The sequence below is a fragment of the Chrysochloris asiatica genome, unplaced genomic scaffold (assembly GCF_000296735.1).
Source record: "Chrysochloris asiatica unplaced genomic scaffold, ChrAsi1.0 scaffold00162, whole genome shotgun sequence".
Lineage (NCBI taxonomy): Eukaryota > Metazoa > Chordata > Mammalia > Afrosoricida > Chrysochloridae > Chrysochloris > Chrysochloris asiatica.
In genome coordinates, this window is record NW_006408680.1 from 4,931,576 (window position 1) to 4,952,993 (window position 21,418).

Sequence of the window (21,418 nt, forward strand, 5' to 3'; positions counted from 1 at the left end):
CTTAGATGCCAGGATGTCAAGACTTCGTCTCTCAAACTTCAGGCATATATGATCAGAAGGGACCAGTCCCAGCAGAAGGACATCAAGCTTGATAAAGTGGAGGGTCAGTGAAAAAGAGGAAGACCCCCAACAAGATTGATTGGCACAGTGGCTACAGCAATAGGTTCAAGTGTAACAAGAATTGTCAGGATGGTACAGGTCTGGGCAATGTTGTGTTCTGTTTTGCTTAGGGTCACTATCAGTTGGAGCCAACTCAAGGGCACTCAGCAACAAAACAACATACAATGCATTACACCAATGATGAATCCCACCATGCTTTTCTTTGGTCTAGTTTCTTTTTCTAAATGACATGAAGTGAAATAATTGGGGTAAACGTGTTTCATTATCAAAACACTAGTCTCTGATGTCTCATATCTGCCACAGTTTCTGTTCCTGAATTTACTCATTGAATTGGAAATACTCCCTGAAATCCTTTCAATACCCACCCACCCCCAATAAGTTTTTAATAAAGGGATGTATATGGTATATAAGGAATAGTTAATGAAAACATGCAATTTAAAATATGTGAAGGAAAGAAGGAAGAAAGAAAAAAAGGGGAGGGGAAAAAGAAAAAAAAGAAAGGGGGGGAAGAGAGAAATGCTTCAACTGATCACTATCCTTAACTTACAACTTCATCAATAAAATACCTCAAAAGATATGTACTTGACTTGCTGTATTTTCAAATATTGGGCAATGCTTTCTTTCATATCATTCACACAGGATTAGAATTAAGCCCTGGTTTTCACACTATATTTAAGTTCCACACTATGAAATTTCACTGACCATAAAATGGTAAACAGTAAGATACAATCTTTTGATTAAAATCCCTTGGAAGAGGAAAGAGATGGTCTTCCTAGACTAAAAGGAATACCCTAAAGAATTCAGGATTCTTTCTGATGCCCTTCTTCAGAGTGTGTGCACCCTGTTTTCTCTGACTGCACGCTACAAACCTATATAGTGTTCCCTCTGTTGTGCGCCTACTTTCTCCGACTGTCTATTGCACCACTGGGTGGAGCCCTAGTCTTCATCTCCTTCAGCATCTTCCAATTCCCCTCTCATTACAGGTCCACTGTCAAAACCCACCAACTGCTCCTCAGAAACCCTGTACAGGGTCACTATAAGTCAGAAACGGCTCAAATGCATTTAACCAACAACAAGGATTGTATAGATCCTCTTTTTAGAGTTTGTGGTTGCAAATATGCAGCCCAATAGAAAGTCAGCAGTTTCCTCCATACCAGACCCATTTCAAAACCAGTTTAAGGCATATGTTAAAAACCGTAATCATTTGTGCATGTATTTGAAAACCACACACAGAGTATTTTTATAACCCTTGAAAGTGTTAAGTAAAGTCAAGTCTCATATTGACTTCTGCCTTTTTCAAAGTGACCATGTTCAAACCCATTGAATGTTCAAAAATTTCTAGCCAAGTTTGTTGTTGTTACTGTCTGAAGTAAAGGATCATTCTTTTGTACTGATTTAACCTCCTTCTAACTTATTTTCGGAAGTTCTGACTCATGGTGACCCTGTACGACAGAGCGCGCGCATTGCCTCATAGGATTTCTGAGGCTACAAATCTTACAGGAACAGTCTGCCTTTTCTTTCTCCCACAGAGAAACTGGTGGGTTTGAATCACTGACCATGCAGTTAGTAACCCAATGTTTAATACCCTGCACCACCTGGGCTACTTTAAAGAGCCTAGTAAGTATGTTAGAAGTAAGTTTAAGTAAGTTAAAAGGAGGTTGCTTTAAGGAGCTCTGGTAGCATAGTGGTTATAAATCAGGTTGCTAACCCCAAAGTTAGCAGTTCGAAACTGCCAGTGGTTCCATGGGAGAAAGATGAGGCTTTCTGCTCCCGTAAAGATTTACAGCCTCGGAAACCCTGTGCATGGTCACTATGAGTCAGAATCAACTCCTCAGCACATAACCACCAACAACTTACTTTAGTTATTTTATTCAGCAGAATGAAACTCTGACAAAATTCAAATGCCATTCTATCTGAAATTTGTCTACTTTATATTTACTTTTTAGCACATATTACATGCCTTCCATTTTGTCATCAGAACCTAGAAAAACTTAGGTTGGAAATTAGTCCATATTCAATGTGAATTAAAGAAATCTTACCTTCAGGTTTGTTGTTTTTCCTCTTCAACCACTTTTCTACTGTCTCTGCACTCACACTTTCTGATACAAATTCATCTAATACCTGGGGGTGAAGAGAAAGGTACGCCTTCACCTTTTCATCTGTCAAACCTGTGAAACAAATGGAAAAGTAGCAAGTTGACTTCGATGGCATCTTCATTTATAGGAATGATGTAGTACAATAACAGCATTATGAGGAGAGTAATTTGAAATACTAAATCTAATCAGAATATATTATTGTCGTTAAGTGCCGTCGAGTCTGTACGACCCACAGCAACCCTCTGTAGGGTTTCCGAGGAGTGGCTTGTGAGCTTGGACCACTGACCTTGCAGTTCAAACCGACTTTGCAGTCCAGAGCATTAACCCACAGCACCACACCAGGACTCCCATAAGACTATAGTTAACACTGAAGACGACATATGTAGTATCACATTATCCAAATGTTTTCCAACTTAGAGTCAGTTTTGGACTTGTAGATTATACAATTATGCATTCGCGATACCTAGATTTTGGGTGGGGGGAATAGTTATTAAAGATTCAATATTCAAAGCAAGTGAAACTCTAGTGAGGGCAGAATACCAGATAATTTCAATTTAGAACATTATTGGTGCTAAAAACGAATCAATGGATAAATAATTTTTTATTTTTCTTTGATTTATAACACAACTCCTCCTTTTCTCAAAAGGACTACTTGGAATGATGTGGTTTACCAATGTTTACGACAGAATAGTTTTGACATTTACTCACTGATCTTCTATCTGTGTAATTTTTGTAATCTGATGATAAATGTTGGAGACACATGGGATTATCCAACAAAGTACTTTGACATGTTTTGACATAAACATATAAAATTATTTGTTTTCAGATAGATCCTTCATATTGGTATGCCATTACATTAAAGTGGTCCTGCATACTGGCATGGGTAAGTTGCAGTCATTCTCCACGTTGGTACGCCATTGCATTAAACTGATCTTCCATATTGGTATGCCATTATATTCAACTGATACTCCATATTGGTATGCCCTTATGTTAAACTGATCTTCCATATCGGCATGCCATTGCATTAAACTGACCTTCCATATCGGCATGTCATTGCATTAAATTGATCTTCCATATCGGTATGGCACTGCATTAAACTGATCTTCCATATCGGCATGCCATTGCATTAAATTGATCTTCCATATTGGTATGCCATTGCATTAAACTGATCTTCCATATAGGTATGGCACTGCATTAAACTGATTCCCCATACTGGTATGCCATTGCATTAAATTGATCCTTCATTGGTATGCCATTATATTAAGCAACCCGAAGTAACCAACAAGTAAGCATTCCTGGTGGTGATAACTATTCTCCACAGTCATGATTTCTGTAGTTACCCTGAGACTAGATTCACAAAGTTACCCTCCTTGGGTGCAGCTAGGTGACAAAGTACATTGCACTTCAAGATACCAGAAAGCCGACCAGAGAAGAATACCATGGATATTCCAGGAAGTAGGCTGTGTGTTTTCAAACAAAGCACATATGTGTTAATTATATCTGCTGGGCACCTGAGTCACAATCATCATGTCACTGTGCAGGCAAATGATTTCTTTCAAAGAAATCAGTACTTACACAGTGTCAGCATATATATATTCTTTATAGTTGTTTTTGAGAAAAAAAAAATCTAAAAAATGAAACCTCTGTTTACCCTGCAAAAGTCCCCCACACACCATCAAGTACATTCTGACCCAGGGTGACCCTGTAGGACAGATAACGATGCCTCATAGGGTTTTCTGAGGCTACAAATCTTTACAGGAGCAGTATGCCTCATCGGTCTCCCGCAGAGAAGCTGGTGGGTTTGAACCATTGCCGTTAGTAACCAATGCTTAATGCCCTGCACCACCTGAGCTGCTTAAATGAGCCCCAGTGGTGTAAAATTCCACTTGAGAAATACTTCACAGCGCTAAAGATGGGAGACTCATTAACATGAGTGCTGTCCTGACAGAATGTGCCCTAGTCCCCACATGCGCATGGCACCAAGTGGGGAAGTTAAGTTGATAGAATGCCTCCCCGCTGATTATGTTCTTCATATTTAAGCACAGTTGACACGATTGCTCCATAAACTTTCCTCACATGCCTCTGCACAGTTCATTCTTTTTTCTAGTTTCCTTTTCTACTATTTACTCTTCAAGAATCTATGGTAATAGCACCCAAATCTCAGTCAGCAATCTTCGTGTTTCTTCAGTCTGGTCAGTGCCACCAGATCTTGGGAGCATGGCCTTGAGTGTCAGGTCAAACTCAGGCATCTTCTTCTCACTTATTCTCAAAGAACATTGTATTCCCATTTTCCTCCTCAGGTAATGATTACTCTCCATTTTCCTAGTGACCTAGTGTTATGAACTGTGTTCCCTCAAAGAATGTGTCAACCTAAGTAGGCCATGATTTTCAGTATTATGTAACTGTCTTCCATTTTGTGCTCTGATGTTATTAGCTATGTGTTGCAGTTCCTAAAATTGATAATATTAATGAGGGAAGATTAGAGGCAGTTGTTAAAGACTCAGGATGCATTAGAGAAAATTAGGTTGTATATTGAGTCAATCGCTTTTGAGATATAAAAGAAGTGAGCAGAGATCAGAGGGACCACACTACCATCATCAATGAAAAGCTGGAAGCAGAGCCAGGGTTCTTCAGCTGAGAAACTTTCTGGACCCAGGGAAAGATTGATGCCAAGACACACAAGCCCACAGACAGGACCTTCCTCTACAGTCAACAGAGAGAGAAAACTCCCCTACAGCTGATGCTCTGAATTTGGATCTCTGGTCTCCCACACTATACATTGCCTACTACTGCCCTTGTGTCAATTCCAACTCATAGTGACCCTATAGAACAGTTGTAAGGTTTCTGAGGCTATCAATCTTTGAGGGAGAATCTTTCTCCTTTGGAGTGGCAGGTGGGTTTGAACTGCTGGCCTGAGGTTAGCAACCAGGGCTTAAGCCATGGTGCCACCAAGGCTCTTTTCTAAACTGTGAGAGAATAAGTTTCAGTTTGTAAGAGCTGTCTATTTGAGGTATTTCTATTGTAACGGCATTAGCAAACGGGAATGAAATCACCCATACTAACGATGGACAGCCCTAAGGGGCTCAACACCCCTTGTTCTCTAGCTCAGTTCATGTCAGTGGATTATCCTGCAGCTCCTAGAAACCCTCCAAAGACTTCTGTCTCCATAAGGAAGTGGGTTCTCTTCATTATTTAGTCTTTCTTAAGTGACTCTGGGGCTCCATGTGTGGCACTGTAGGATCAGCACTCAATTGTGAACTACAAGGCCAGCAGTTCAAACCCACCAGCTGCTCCTTGGAAACACTATATAGTGTCACGATGAGTCCGAACCACCTCGACAGAACTTAACAACAACCAACAATTAAGTCTAGTCGAGCGGTCAAGAGATTACCCCATGGGGGCAAACTCTGAGCTGACAGAGCCAAGATCTAAACTCAGAGGGTCTGACCCTAGAAATTAGGCATAATTACTATGTTAAACAGGACATGTAATGCATTCTTTGCTAAATAATGCATGCTCCCAAATTTTATTTCCAGTTGCACTGTGAGTTCCTTCAACTGAAGGGACACGATTTTATCTTAGGTTTTTAGCTCATGTTGACAGAAGCATAATTTATTTAGCTTGAAGTTCATTTTGTAAATGAAGTCACATGTTTGGAAAGAAATCACTAAGTTAAAGTAATTCTGATTGATGCTGCAAGTACCCTACCACTACAGAAAAAATCACTATAAGGGATTTGTCCAATTAACATCGAATTTCATAAGCATTGTACAGTTTCAATTTCAATTTATTGTGAACCATTTTTCTTTTGGACAAATTAAAACAAGAGATGTGTGCACAGAAATAACGCCCTGTATTCGGGGATAGTTGGAAAGCCACATGGTCTTAGTAGGGACACAGATGATCAAATTGTCCTTCTTTCTTTTTTTAGATTTAGTCTCTTTTAAAAGATTGAATGTTTTATCTAAGCAAATCATACAACTAAGTTTCTACATGTTGTATAAAAATTTTAAATAAAAAAAATATATATGTACAGTGCAATATAACAACCACTTGGTAGCGTAGTGGTTACGATTCGGGCTGCGAACCGCAAGGTCAGAAGTTCGAAACTACCAGCTGCTCTGCGGGAGAAAGATGAGACTTTCTGCTCCTGTAAAGATTTGCAGCCCTGGAACCCCTGTACAGGGTTGCTGTGAGTCAGAACCAACTCCATGGCACATAACAACAACAACAACAACAACAACATAACAACCACCTATTGCATATCATATGTGTATTCTGAAGAGTTTTGAAAGTGTGTCCCTTAGAAACACAATGGTTATGGGATTCAAAAGCAATTGTGACCAAAATATTTACTGACTTTCAGGACAACCATGATTGATGACACTTTTAAGGAACTTGAAATTAAGTAGAATCTTTTTAATCATTGATTACCCCAAGCACTAGATGCTGAAAGATTTGGACTGATTCCACTTTTGTTTATTTTTAAAAAAGAAGTTCTTAGAGGGGAGTAGAATCAGAACAAAACTGGTGTTTGTTCTGCTAGCACACCAGCCTAGCTCTGTCACCATCAGGCAGTAGGACACTTTCCATGGGAGGTGGAGCTAACAGAGCTGGGCAGACCTTAGCACTGACACATTCCTTTCAGCAATGGCCAGTGTTTCCACTGAAGTGGCAAGTCCCAGATGTACTGAATATGTTAAAAAGTTCAAGTAAGCGTGGAAGGAAACTAGACAACCTTTCTAGGAAAGACTATCAAATAACAGAACCTTAGAATAAATGATAACTGAAGAAAAAGAATGTTAAGTGCCATCAAGTCGATTCTGACCCTTAGCAACCCAGTATAGGGTTTCCAAGGAGTGGCTGGTGAGTTTGAACCACCGACCATGCAGTTCAAATGACTCTGAAGTCTGACGCCCACAGCGCCATACCAGGAGCTCTGGTAGCATAGTGGTTACGAATCAGGCTGCTAATCTCAAGGTAGGCAGTTTGAAACTGCCAGCTGTTCTGTGAGAGAAAGATGAGGCTTTCTGCTCCCGTAAAGATCTACAGCCTCAAAAACCCTACACAAGGTCACTATGAGTGGGAATCTACACCATGGCACATAACCGCCACCACCAAATATATGTAATAAATGAAAAGGACAAATTAATTAGAAAGAGGCATTTAGAAGAACATGAAAATATTAAAATCCTCCACCAGTAAGCCTATCATCTTCAGTCATTTTGTGTCGATTAGTCAAAACAAACGGACTGAAGACCAACCGAGTCATCAGTTAAAGTGATCTCTTAGCAAACTTCCAGGCTAAAGAATCTCAACAAATTCTACTGGAATAGAAGGGGACAGCAAACAGACTTTGTTGGTTATAACCTTTACATTGAAAGGTCCAAATGGTATCCATAGCTGTAGACCCCACGTTTCAACACATGGAAATAGAAATGTCCTCCATAGTGTCACTCCCATTTCATGCAATTAACTATCTCAACTCAACACAAAAACATTAGTGGGAGGCATTCTATCAGGGGTATTAAAATGACAGGCTCATTCAGGATCACACCTGCGTGGTCCTGGACAGAATTCCCAAACTCTAATTCTTGCAGCTCACACTTGTATAACTGGAATATGAGTAAGGATCGGTCTCATAGCATCACTGAAAATAATTCAATGAAATCATCCATGTAATGCCTTTTGATGCGACACACTTACTAATACATGCTCTCCCCACACCCCGCCTCCCATTTAAAATAGTGTGTGCCTGTGAAATCTTTCAGAAACACAAATGCTGTAAAGGGAAGATGCAATCACCACTCATTTATATGGGAAACATGGTTGACTTTTCCAGATCTAAAAGATAACCTACCAAATCATAAAAAAATAACACATAACACACAAAAGAACATTCAGATACAGTAGTGGCTGTGATTGTACACACATAGCCTGTATAAAGCAGAAATCACGTATGGAGAGGGTAGTTCCCTGGGTAGGACCCTGGCTATCTATACCACCCTCACTGCTGGTTTACATACTGCTGATTGAAGAGCTACCTGAAAAATAAATGTTGAATGTTAGTTTTGCTTTCCATCTTCTCGGTATAAAGGAAACAAAGGTGTTCCATGAAAGCGAAATGACATAAAGTGAATTTTCAAAAAGCAGGGGATACCTGTAGTATTAAAAAATTGCATTTGACCTGTATATAATCAGCGCTTTCATTTGTTAGAGAATCAACAAACTACTACATCTTCATAGCTTGCTTTTTTTAATTGTTTTTATATTAAAACTGCAACATATCTAAGATACAGAGCCAAACGTACAGGTAATGGAATCTCTTTTATTCTTGTTCATTGTTTAACTTTTGTTGTTAGTGTTTCCTTTTTTTTTTTTTTTTTTGACATCATGAAAGATCTGGTTGTGTTTCATTGAAAACAAGGCTTATGATCAGAGCAGAGGGGTGGGAAGATGAACATGCACTCAGAGCAATGCAATCCACACCTGAGAAGGGAGGGTACACATGTTACTGCAGAAAGCAAAGACCCGATGTGTTCTATAAAGATGGGCACTGAGGTGCCCAGGAGGAGGGCCTCTTCAGGTTGGTTCTGGGTTATTTCAATAAGAATTTGCTAGTTCTTGATGGTTCTCTACTCTCTACTCTTGGCTAACATAGGATGTTCTAGGCTCACCTAGCATATTTTCTGCCCCAAATGTGAATTCAGATTTTTTCCTTAGGATATTTGGGCTTCCTTTTAGTGACAAGGTCTGTTTCCATTCAAGAAACCATGTTATTTGAAAAGTTACTCATTGGTTATGTCACATAACACACACACGATAGTCTATGAGTACTGTAAACATGTATGGTTAGGTGTGTACGTGTGGTGGAGGTTCCTTAGAATACATTCCACTCGGAATGTACAATCAAGTTCCTGTGTTCCTAAGTCATTTGGCGTAGTCATTTCTCTGTGACAACACCACCATTCGGCCCTCATTTGGATTCACATCAGATGTACTTTTAAATACGTCTTTTTGACAAATTACTAGTCAAAGAATGGTCAACAATCAAGTAGATTCATGGGAAAACGCTATTATCTTTTCCTTCTCCCCAAAATATCATGAAGCCCTCTTGCACATGCTTAAGCACGTTTTATTTCTGAAGTTTTACCATCTTAACAGGGCAGCACATGGATCCATATGATAAACACTGGATTGCGAACCACAAGCCTGGCAGCTTGAGGCCACCAACAACTGTGTGGAAGAAAAATGAGACTTTATGCTGCTGCCAAGAATCCCAGCCTTGGATACAATATACAGGGTCGCGTTGAGTCGAAACCCATCTGAAGGCACTTAACAGCAAAAACTGTCTGTCAGTTTATTGTACTGTGGTGACTTGTGAGTTAATGTGATTCTGGAAGCTTCTCTCAGTAGACCTTGCTCCTCCTCAGACGCTGGGCCCTACCTGAGTCCAGATGGAATCCTTTTCTTTCTCTTACTTCTACCTTCATTTTGTTCTTTTTACCCTATAAAGGTTCAATATTAATCTAATGAATAATTATTGTTTCTTTGAATTTTGAGGAGCATACTTTTCTGATTTTGACATTTCACATCCCACCTACAACGGAGTACCAATCCTAGGAATCTGCTGCTGTGTGTGTTAATTTCCATCTTTCTATAAACAAAGATTGGAGTCCTGGTATGGCGCAGTGGGCTAATGCGTCAGACTGCAAAGTCGTTTTAACTTCAAGGTCGATGGTTCAAGCTCACCAGCTTCTCCTATACAGGGTCGCTAATGGTCGGAAGTGACTCAACAAAACTTAACAACAACAATAAACAAAGATTGTCACGTTCTGCCCATAACCCACAATGTGCTGGTGGACCAGTCTACGAGTTAACAGACTGACATAGTCCCTTCTCACCATTAATCAAAGAGGGGGAAAGATTAACAGGCCATGAACTTCATTTATTTTTAGCCTCTTTAGTTAAAAAGCAAAAATTTTACATGTAATGAATAGAGGTTATCATAGATGTTAAGAGATTCCAATATGATTAAAATGGCTCTCACTTACAAAAAGTCTATGGGGAGAATCCCCTTTGTTTAGTTCAATGCCATAGCATGGGTACCATGCTTTGTAACCATGGAAGCAAAACCAAATTAAAAACAAAAACAAAAACCCTTCCATGAGTTTCATTGCATCTCATATCTGTCACCTAAATAGTTTCTTTCCACCCAAGCACATTCTTCCTGAAAAGGATTTGCCTGTGACCTAGAAAGCAGTCTGTAATGAACCCTGATATAACACACAGCAGGTAGGCTGACCTACATAATTTATTACTTATTCCATGGGAATTAACAGCCCACGGGGCCCCTTAGCTGAAGAGAAAACATTTTTTTCCCCAGGTTTGTCACTTGCATCTATCAGAAGGTAAATCTCACACTGCTACATTTCTAAACCAAACTGAAATTCATCCCTGACTGAGGCTGTCAAAGGGAGTTTCTAGGAATAAGAAAACCAACTAACTGTAAACGTGAGCAAGTGAGAAGATAAGGATGAAAATAAAGATTGTCCAGCGGGACTAGTACAAGTAAGTATGAGTGCAGCAAACTTAACTCTCTCCATGAATCAGCAGATCAAATACATTTGTGTATTGGAATAAGCACAGTCAGAACGCTCCTCAGAAGCGAGGATGACAAGACTTCATCTCCCGTACTTTGGGCATGTTGTCAGGAAGAGCCAGTCCTTGGAGAAGAGCACCATGCTTGGTGAACTAGAGGGTCAGTGAAAAAGAGGAAGACCCTTAAAGAGGTGGACTGACACGGTGACTGCAACCATGGTTCTAAACGTGAACAAGTGTGAGGTTGGTACAGGACCAGGCGTGCTTCATTCTGTTACAGGTGGGGTCACTATGAGTCGGAACCAACTGGAGGACACCCAACAAGATCAACAACCATAACTCAGAAGAACCCCTCCAAGTGTCTCCAATGGAGGCAGTTATCCTGGTCAAATGTCACTCCAAATCCAAAGTAACTTGGTGGGAGATAGTACATCTGTCACTTGATGCTGTCAGCTGAGGTATGTTCAGATACAGGTTATTTTCCTTCAGAAACTCACTTAACCTTCTAAGCCTCATTGTCATCACAAACTGTCAGAAACCAAACCCACTGCTAGTGAGTCAGTTCCGACTCACAGCAATCCATGAAGACAGGCTAGAACTGGTCTTTAGGGTACCCTAGAGATCCTGGTATGGTGATGCAAGATCAGCACTGGACTGCATGGTCAGCCAGTTCAAACCCACCAGCTGCTGCTTTCAAAACCCTATACCAGGTCATTATGAGTAGTAACCAACTCGACGTCACATAACAACAATACAATCTCAAAGGCCGTAATCTTTATGGAAGCCAAATTACACATATTTTCCCCCAGAATGCTACCAGAGGTCCTTTCACAAATCAAAAATGGGGCAAATAACAGCCCCTGAGATTATAATGCATGCAAAATTGGTTTTGACTCATAGCAACCCTGTTTAGGGTTTCTGAGCAGAGGCTGGTGGATTTGAACCACTGACCTCACAGTTCAAACAGACTTTGTGGTTCAGTGTGTTATCCTGCAGCACCACATCAGAATTCCCAATGTATATTGTACTAAATGATTAATAAAAAACTATTTCAAGTAACGTCTATCAAAATAACAGGCGCTTTCATATCAAGAAATATTATGACTTACAATTCTAAAATGAATGTCTTTCTGCTCACAAAGATACTAGCATTGAAGTATAATGACTGTTGCTGTTAAGTGATGTCAAGTTAATTCCAACTCATAACTACCCTAAATAGGATTTCTGAGGAGTGGCTGGTAGGTTTGAACCACCAACCTTGCAGGTATCAGCCCAGTGCATTCTGACAGTGCCACTCCAGGGCCAGATCTTATAAAACCTATATTTACCAATATTTGTTGGTGTTGTTAAGTGCATCAAGTCAGTTCCAACCCATATCGACCCCGTATAGGCTTTCAGAGGAGTGGCTAGTGAGCCTGAACCACCGACCTTGCAGTTCAACCCAACTTTGTAGTCCAGCACATTAGCCCACAGCACCTGTACTGTTTCATCGAGGTGTGTTACAACAGTCAGGTATGAGGTAACCCATAAGCTGATGGAGAGAATAACCAAATCCAGGTGACCTAGCCAGCAGTCATATGAACTAGAATTTGCACGGGAGCTCATCCCTCAAAGAAACCCCAGCAAGCCTAATTCCAGATGTTCCCATTAGAGTCACAGGAAACAGCTGCCAAGGGTGCCGTTAAGTTAGCTAACTATTGGGGGGGGGGAGGGTTGCAAGTGGGGAGGAGGTAAAAACCATTGCAGCTGAGTTGATGCCAATCCACAGAGGTGCTGTGTGTGTCAGAGTAGAACAGTTATCCACCGGGTCGCCAGGGGCTGAGCACCAGGGCTTTCTCCTGTGACACTTCTGGGAGAACTCGGATCCCCAAGGTGAGTTCAGCACTGGCATCACCAGGAACAGTCAGAGCAATACAGAGCCAAAGGACAAGTATAGAACCAGTCCTCTAAGACGGAAGCTAGGGGAAGACCAAGCTGTGCTTGGAGGGAGAGGGGATGGGTCAGAGATGAGTAGTGATTGGAGAGAAGAATGGTAACTAGAGGTGGAAATAAGCCAAAAAGTCTGTCGCTTCTGCTTTGAAGAGAGCTGGGATGTGCAATGCTTCCTCTTTTGGATAATAAGGGGCGTGATCAAGGATCCTGAGGTGGGATCTCTAGATTAAAGGTACAGGGGAGGAGAAGTTACTGAGTTTGAAACTAACACGTAGAGCAGATGTTGTAACATCACTGACATGACCCAGGTCACAGACTCACACATGAGAGTGACAGGGACTTCTCCAATGTTGGACAACAGCCACTAAAGGCAGACATCCTCCGCCTCAGCCAGGGGTGCCTGGGAGGTACAGTTTGCTTTCCTACTGGAAGGTTGACTGTTCAAAACCACCTGTGGCATTGTGAAGTAAAGGTCTGGAGACCTTCTGTAGAGTCAACAGCCAAGAAAACTCAAAGGAGCAATTCCTCTCCATAAGCTCTGGGTGGCCATTAGGGTTTAGCCACAGTACCCATAATGAATCTGTGGATAAACGTTAGCTCTGGTTATGGAATTAACTGGGTCCCCCAAAATCATGTATTGTAAATCCTAACCCCACTGCTTGTAAGTCCTGGTGTGGCTCTTCAGAATAAACACTGAACTAACTACTAATACCAAAGTCAGTTTTTCAAACCCACCAGCCGCTCCTCGGAAACGCTCTACAGGCTCACTAGGAATCAGACCACGACTTAGTTGTCAATTGTGGGACTGTGCTGGATGGCATGTGGCTGTGATTCTGGAAGCTACGTCACTGGTATTTTCAATACAAGGAGATTCACCCATGAAAGATACGTTTCAGCAGAATTTCCAGACCAAGAAAATCTAGGAAGAAGGAGAGACTGACAACATCTGAATATTTAGTCACTGAAAACCTAAATGGCAGAGGGACTCAGTAAGATATCACTAACATACTGAACAAAACATGATGAAGGGCACCAGATTATTGTCAGATATAGTGCTGGATCACAAGACCCTCAGGTTAGAGGCACTCAAAATATGACTGAAGAAAAGCTGACTCCTCAAAGTAGAGATGACATGAATGGAGTAAGATTTCAGGACCTTCACTTGCTGATGGCGCACAACTCAACATGAGGAGAGACAGCTGAAAACACCCATTAATAATCAGAGCATGGTATGTACAAAGTATGAATCTAGGAAAATTGGAAGTACTCAAAAATAAAATGCAACACATAAACATCAGGAGCCTAGGAATCAGTAAGCTGAAATGGAATGGGAATGCCAATTATGAATCAGATAATCCCATGGTTTACTACGCAGAAAATGACAAAATAAAGAGGAATGGTGTGTCATTCATTATCAAAAAGAACATTTCAAGATACATCTTAATGTACAACACTGACTGTGATAGGATAGTATCCATACATCTACAAGGAAGATCAATGAATACAAATATTATTCAAATTTACACACCAACAACTAAAGCCAGTGATGACGAAATTAAAGAATTCTACCAATATCTCAGTGTCTGGATAATTACTGGTGATTTGAAAGCAAAGATTGGAAACAAAGAAAGATCAGTAATTGAAAAATATGGGCTTGGTGCTAGAAATGATGCCAGATTGCTAGATGGAATTTTTCAAGAGCAATGAATTCTTCATTACAAATACCTCTTCAAAACAACATAAAAGATGACTATACATATGGAACTCACCAGATGGAATACACACAAATTAACTTGACTATATCTGTGGAAAGAAATGGTGGAAAAGCTCCATCTCACCAGCTAAATCAAGGCCAGAGGCAGATTTTGGAACAGACCATCAAGTGCTCATATGCAAGTTCAGCCTGAAGCTCATAAAACAGTTCACAAGAGGCAAAAATGACCTTGAACAAATCCCACCTGAATTTAGAGATCATGTCAAGAACAGAACTCATGAATGACCAAAGACCAGAAAAGTTATGGCATGACAAGATCATACAGGAAGAAAAGCTGACTCCTCAAAGTAGAGATGACATGAATGGAGTAAGATTTCAGGATCTTCACTTGCTGATGAGGAAGACCACAGAAAAATTGATGCATTTCAGTATTAAAGGGACCATATTTTTCCAGGAGAACAAGCAAACCTGTGTTGGAAGAAGTACAGTCAGAATGCTCCTCAGAAATCAGGATGCTCAGTCTTTATTTCTCCTACATCGAGCCTATTATCAGGAGGGACCAGTCCCTAGAGAAAGACATCATGCTTAGTAAAGTGGAAGGTTAGCGAAAAAGAGGAAAACCTCCAATGGGAATGACTGGCACAGTGGCAGCAGCAATGGGCTCAAGCGTAGCAACGATTGTGAGGTTGGCACAGGATCCAGCAGTGTTTCGTTCTGTTATGCATAGGGTCTCTGTGAGTCAACACTGACTAGACAGCAGCTAACAACAATAAAAATTGGAAGGACTTGACAGCACTTAACAACAACTACATTGAGCTGCAACCCATGCCAAAGGCTGTGGTCTTTGGTCTTCATCAGTAAGTGTTCTAAGTCCTCTTCGTTTTCAGCAAGAAAGGCTGTATCATCTGTATATTGGGTTTTTAATGAGTCTTCCTCCAATCCTGATTAAATTTCCAATGGGAATGGGTTCCTGCTTTATGCGAATGAAACAAGAGTCGTATGATGTGTGCCTTACACAACTACATCTTTTGAGATATACGGAGATTCTACAAGCAAGTGAGCAATCAAAGATGGCAGCAGACAGATGTCAGGCCACATGGCGATCACCCAGGAACACAGACACCAAAGAGACAAGGAAAGACGTCTCCCCACAACCAGCAAAGAGAGAGAGAGAGAGCACGCCCTCCCTTGGAGCTGACACCCTGAATCCAGACTTCTAAACTGTGACAGAATGATGTTCTGCTTGTTGAAGCCACCCACTTGTTGTATATCTGTTATAGAAGCAGTAGAGAACCAAGACAGCTACAAAAAGATCATGTACAACATTGCATGTGTACTAGAACACTTGCCACGTTTAAAGTAACAATGCAAAGAAGAACTTAAAAATCTGCCACTACGCATTGCAATGAAGCATTTGAAAAAAATATATTAAAAAAAAACTCTAATGATACATTTGTTGCGCTGCTGAGTCGGTTCTGACTCATAGCGACCCTGAATACGGTTTCCAAGGCTTTACATCTTCGTAGAAAACTCCATCTTTCTCCCATGGGGCAGCTGGAGGACTCAAACCGCTGACTTTGTGGTGCAGTGATTATCCTATGGAGCGAATGAAGTCTTCTAAAGATACATAGTCCACAAAATAAACCTCATACAGTGTTTGAAATTCTTAAAATAAATAAATAAATAAAACCCATTGCAATCAAGTCAATTCCAACTCTTAGTGAGCCCATAAAGGGTTTCTGGGACTGTAAGTCTTTACCGGAGCAGAAAGTCTCATCTTTTTCCTGTAAAGTGGCTGATGGGTTTGAACTCCCAACATAGCAGTTAGGAGTCCAGTGCTTACCCTACAAATCTCTCAGGCAAGAGAAAATAAAACAAAAACAATGGATATTGGTGATACAGCTTAATCGAACGAAATAGAAAAACAAAACTGGAGCAGAAAGAGAAACAACAAAACATACTAGTCAAATAAATACATAAAGGAGTAACACTGTAGGATAAAGCACTGGACGAAAAGATTTGAACCACAAGGTCGGTGGTTCAAATTCAGCCACTCTTTGGAAACGCTATGTACAGAATGTCTCAATGAGACGGCATTGACTCGACAGCACTTAACAACCATGGTGCTCATGGTTTCAAAACCAAAGTTAAGATAAGTAGAGTAAGAACAGTCTTTTGTTGTTGTTCACCTCACACCCTGGAGAAATACTTCAAAATACTTTTGAAGTATTCACCTCAGCATTTTCATCTCTCTAAGGATGATCCGCGAGGTCAGCAGTTCGAAACTACCAGCTGCTCCATGGTAGAAAGATGAGGCTTTCTGCTCCCATAAAGATTTACAGCCTTGGAAACCCTGTTCAGGGTCACTATGGGTCAGAACCGACTCCACGGCACATAACAACAACAACAAGGATGATCAAAAATAACGAGACCTAAGAGGAAAAGCATTCAAGTCCTCTTTTTATAAACCATTTTTACGTATCATGAGTTTAACCAAATCACGATGTTGGCAGTGTTGTTGTTGTTATTGTTAGGTGCCTAGTCCTGTCCCATCTTCACAACTGTTAAGAATCTGTGACCACCATGTGTTAGAATTACATTCATGTGAAAATCAAAGAATACATATTGTTGTTTTCATTAAATGCCATCAAGTTGGTTCTGATTCACAGCAACCCTGCATAGGTATTCCAAGGAGCAACTGGTGAATTTGAACTATCAACCTTGTGGTTCAAACAACCTTTCAGACCAGTGCACTATCCCACAGTGCCACACCAGGACCACACCAAGCAAATGATAGGATTTCTCTAAAAGATTTGAATGCATGATTTTCTTTCTTTGATAGAAGGCATAGCATCTTCTTTATTATCTTTGGTTGTTGTTTTAATAAGTTGATTCTAAAATGTTATGTTTCTAACCTTTCTCTATAGAAGTGTATTACTACAAGTATGAGTCAAAACTTACCCGCACTCTGGCTCTAGAATTGCTTTTAATCAACCTTTTAAAAAGACAAATACATCAGTTTTTGACATCATCTCCTTGCTTTTCAATACACTTTGTCCATCTGTCAACAAGCTTTCTTTATTCCTTTATTAAAAAATGTTTTACCCTGAGCTGTGAGTCAAAAATGCACCACTGTCTTCACTTCATCAGAGGTGAATCTTCATCCTTCAAGAGCTGTTTTCAGGAGAACAAACAAGTGAAAGTCCGATGGAGGATGCTGTAACACCTCAAAACAAAGCTTTTGCAAAGTGTCAGCAGTGTGGGCTAAGGTGGAAAAGATCACAATGCCTTGAATGTAACCTGCAGTTTAGGCTTCAGCTCTTCAGTGAGCATCTTACTGCAATGAGCACTGTGGATTGTTGCTCATTAGTCCTGAGTGTCTTCCAACACTGACCCTTGAGAATCCCAGAAAAGTGTCAGCATCAATTTCCCAGCTGATGGTTGACTTCTGAAGTTTTTCTTGATCAGTGATTGAAAAATGCTACCATTCCATACTCTGCCGTTGACTCTCAGGCTCATAGTGATGAGTCCATGGCTTGCCGTCAGTAACAATTTGAAAAATAACTTTTACCTTGCTTTGAGTATGGATCCAGATTTTGTTTGCCAATGTCCAAGTTCACGCCTGCACAGAACTGGCCTTGAACAGAAAAGCACTGATGAGACAGTACAGCCAACAGAATTTTAATATCACAGGAATGATCGAAAATTTTGACTCGCCCTAGTATTCATACTTCTCCAACTGGTGTGGTGTTGCAGGATAAACATTCGAACTCAAGGTTGGTTTGAAATTCACAGTTGGCCGTTCAAACTCACCCACCGCTCCTCGGAACCCCTCTACAGGTCTACAGGGTTGCTACGAGTTGGAAATGACTTAACACACTTAACAACATCAACAATTATATGAAACTCATATTTTATACATGAGATGAAGGTTTACTATTCGTCAAGCACTGGATTAATGTCTAGGACAACATATAGATGAATCAAGTCACTCAATAAAGAAGTAGGAAGATAACCGTTAGATGTATAATCATACGGCAAAGTTGATAAGGATGAGCAAATATAAACGTCAAAATTCATATATTCACTCAAAAAATGTTAACTGGGGGCCTACCATGTACTGGACATGTCTATGTTGTTAATATACAATGAGCAAACAAGCAATATTCATAAGTTTTTCATGAAGTGTGATGGTTAGTTTTATGATTCAACCTGACTGAGCAATGATTCCTAGTGGTTTGGTCAAACACTGGTGTAGTTGCTGTTATGGTGTTGTTGTTGTTGTTGTTGTTGTTGTTGTTGTTGTTGCTGTTTCTGTTGTTGTTGAAAGCTGTTCAATCATCTCCTTCTCATAGTAACCCCATTCAGAAGAGAATGAAACACTGCCCGGTCCTACAGAACCCTCACAATTGTTAGGTGTGAGTCCATCATTGTAACCCCTGTGTCAGTCTATCTCATTGGGCGTTGTACATTACGTAGTATTTCCTCTAGACATAGTCTGTAACTCCCACCTAATTGTGTTTCTACCATGCTGGGGCTGGGTAAGAAAGGGTAACAGAAGACACATATAGTATGACATGATTCAGCTGTGGAGATATTAGCAGAGTTCATTTAACTGAAGAAACCTGAAACTCACTCCAGCATGGGTTTAAAATGAGCCATCTCACTTCATGTTCAATGGTAATCTGTATTGAAGGCTGTATTCTTTGATCTTCATCAGCAAGTGCTTCAAGTTATCTTTGCTTCCAGTAATCAAGACTGTGCCATCTGCAAGTTAATAAGCCTTTCTTAAAGCCCTGCTCTTCCTCATGGAGTACAAGTTGTTGTTATGTGCTTTAAGAGTCAGTACTGGCTCATAGTGACCGTGTATAAGGTCTCCAAGGAGCATCTGGTGGGTTTGAACCACCAAACTTGTGGGTTGGCAGTTCAGTGATGATTCTACAATGCCAATTACATGTGAACAAGTCAGTGGTTGTTGGGTAAAGAAGATTACCTTCCAGAATGTAATTGAATGGAATGCAACGCAACCACCTTCCATAATTAAATCTTGCATGGAGTGATCAATCCATCTGCTGAGGTTGGGCTAGTGTAGGGTGGATTCTAAACCTAAACACTTATGAATTCTAAAAAGGCCAGAGTAGACATAGACACACAGGGGAAGACAGAGATGTATGAGAATCTGTTACAAGAAAAACAACAACAAGGATTTCTGGCTGGGACCAGAACTAGGATAGAGGCTCAGAGAAGCATTCAACACAGTCAAGATCCTGATTGGGACTTTGAGCCTCCAGAACTGTGAGGAAATAAGTATCTATTTCTTAAAGCTACTCTGCAAAACTATGCGGCACCAACCATTTCTCCCACAGCACTACTTCTCATCTGAGTTCTATTAAGTCACACAGCGCTAAGAGACACACTCACAATGATCGAGTTCGCTTGAGAAATTAACAGGTTTCAATACAGGATCAGAAAATGCTCAGGGCACCGTGGTTCCTGTTAGCTGCTGGTCATAGCATTGTACCACAAGTCTCAGGCTGAAGGCACTCAATTCTAGCTCCACGTGGGTCAGCAAACCTAGCTCCCTACTTCAGTGTGGGAGGCACGCCCACTGTACTAGCAAGCTTCCTGCCCAAAGGGGACTCAGCTTTACTCGCTCAGTGGGCTGGGAGTCCACTGCTCTGTCTTGAGCTCTGGCTCTTGGTCCTGCTGCTGATGCTTCTCCGTCAGTCATCTGGTATCACAGCTCTCTGCTCCTGGGTCCAGGAGGGCAACATGCAGGGACCTGAGGGTCCAAAGGACACTCTCCACTCCTGGCTCTTCCTTCTTGATGGTAGTGAGATTTCCTCCCTCACTTCCTCCTGCTTCTGAGATGGCTCATTTAATACCCAAGCTAGAGTTTCAAGTTTTTTGGGTTTTCGCTTTTCAATTACAATGAACTTTGCTAACATCTACAGATGAATCATGTCATCCTATTTGTATCTTTCCCCACTTTTTCTTACCCAAACCCAGCAAGGCAGAAACGTTGTCTTTAGGAGTTTTCAGAGTGTGGCTAGAAGAGACACTAGATTACTCACCGCAACATACACCCATTGTGGGATTTCCGTTACAGCAGCACTGACTAGATGAAGACAAGTTTTTAAAGTCACTTTTAAATTCATTCTTCCATGAAGAGCAAACTCAGTACAACATAATAAGTAATCAATTAACTGAAAAGAAAATACGCTCTACAGGCAACGGCACAGAATCAAACGCAAAACCAAACCCACAGCCACTTCACTGATTCTGATTCTGATTCACAGTCACCCTACTTAGGGTTTTTGAGGCTGTAAATCTTGAGGGGAACAGACACTTCATTTTTCTCCCTTAGGGTGGCTAGCAGGCTTGAACCACCAACCTTGCAGTTAGTATACCAGTACTTAACCCACAAAATTACCAGGGTCCTTATGGCATGGAACAGAGATCTCAATACAAGTATCTTAAATTGTCCTAGTTGGTAGTATACTATTCTGAAACAAAAGTCTTTTGACTTTGCTTAAAATTGAAATCTACAATGAATGCCAAAATGTGAACTGATACTATGAATTTAAGTCAGCAAAGATAAGGTGTTAAAGCATCTAATTGAATGTGAATAAATGATTAGAAGATACTGCTATCAAAGGCTCATTTAGCAAGCACAGCAGGGACATGGATAATAGCCTAAGGGGAGACAAACATCTGAAAGTTTAGAGAATTGGCAGTATTACTGAGAAGCAATTTAAAAAAAAAAAAAAAAAAAGCATAATGTTTCTTTAGGAATTTTATTGATTATCTAAGAAGGAAATACCAAAATTCTGCAGAAACCTTTCACAAAGTAGAGGAAGGAACAATTCCCAGACTTGTTCTGAAATCACTTTTATCTTCAAACCCAAGTCCTACAACATTCAGGGACCCAGAGCAAAAGTTCTTAACAAAATAT

General features: G+C 40.6%; 1 protein-coding gene across 1 annotated transcript in view; it reads right to left on the reverse strand.

Moving 5' to 3' along the window:
* PDE10A (phosphodiesterase 10A) overlaps positions 1 to 21,418 on the reverse strand; it is a 321,369-nt gene that overhangs the window by 187,100 nt on the left and 112,851 nt on the right. Inside the window, exon 2 of the mRNA XM_006871187.1 lies at positions 2,160 to 2,288. Coding sequence (XP_006871249.1) covers positions 2,160 to 2,288 — 129 coding nt within the window. The remainder of the gene's footprint in view (positions 1 to 2,159; positions 2,289 to 21,418) is intronic.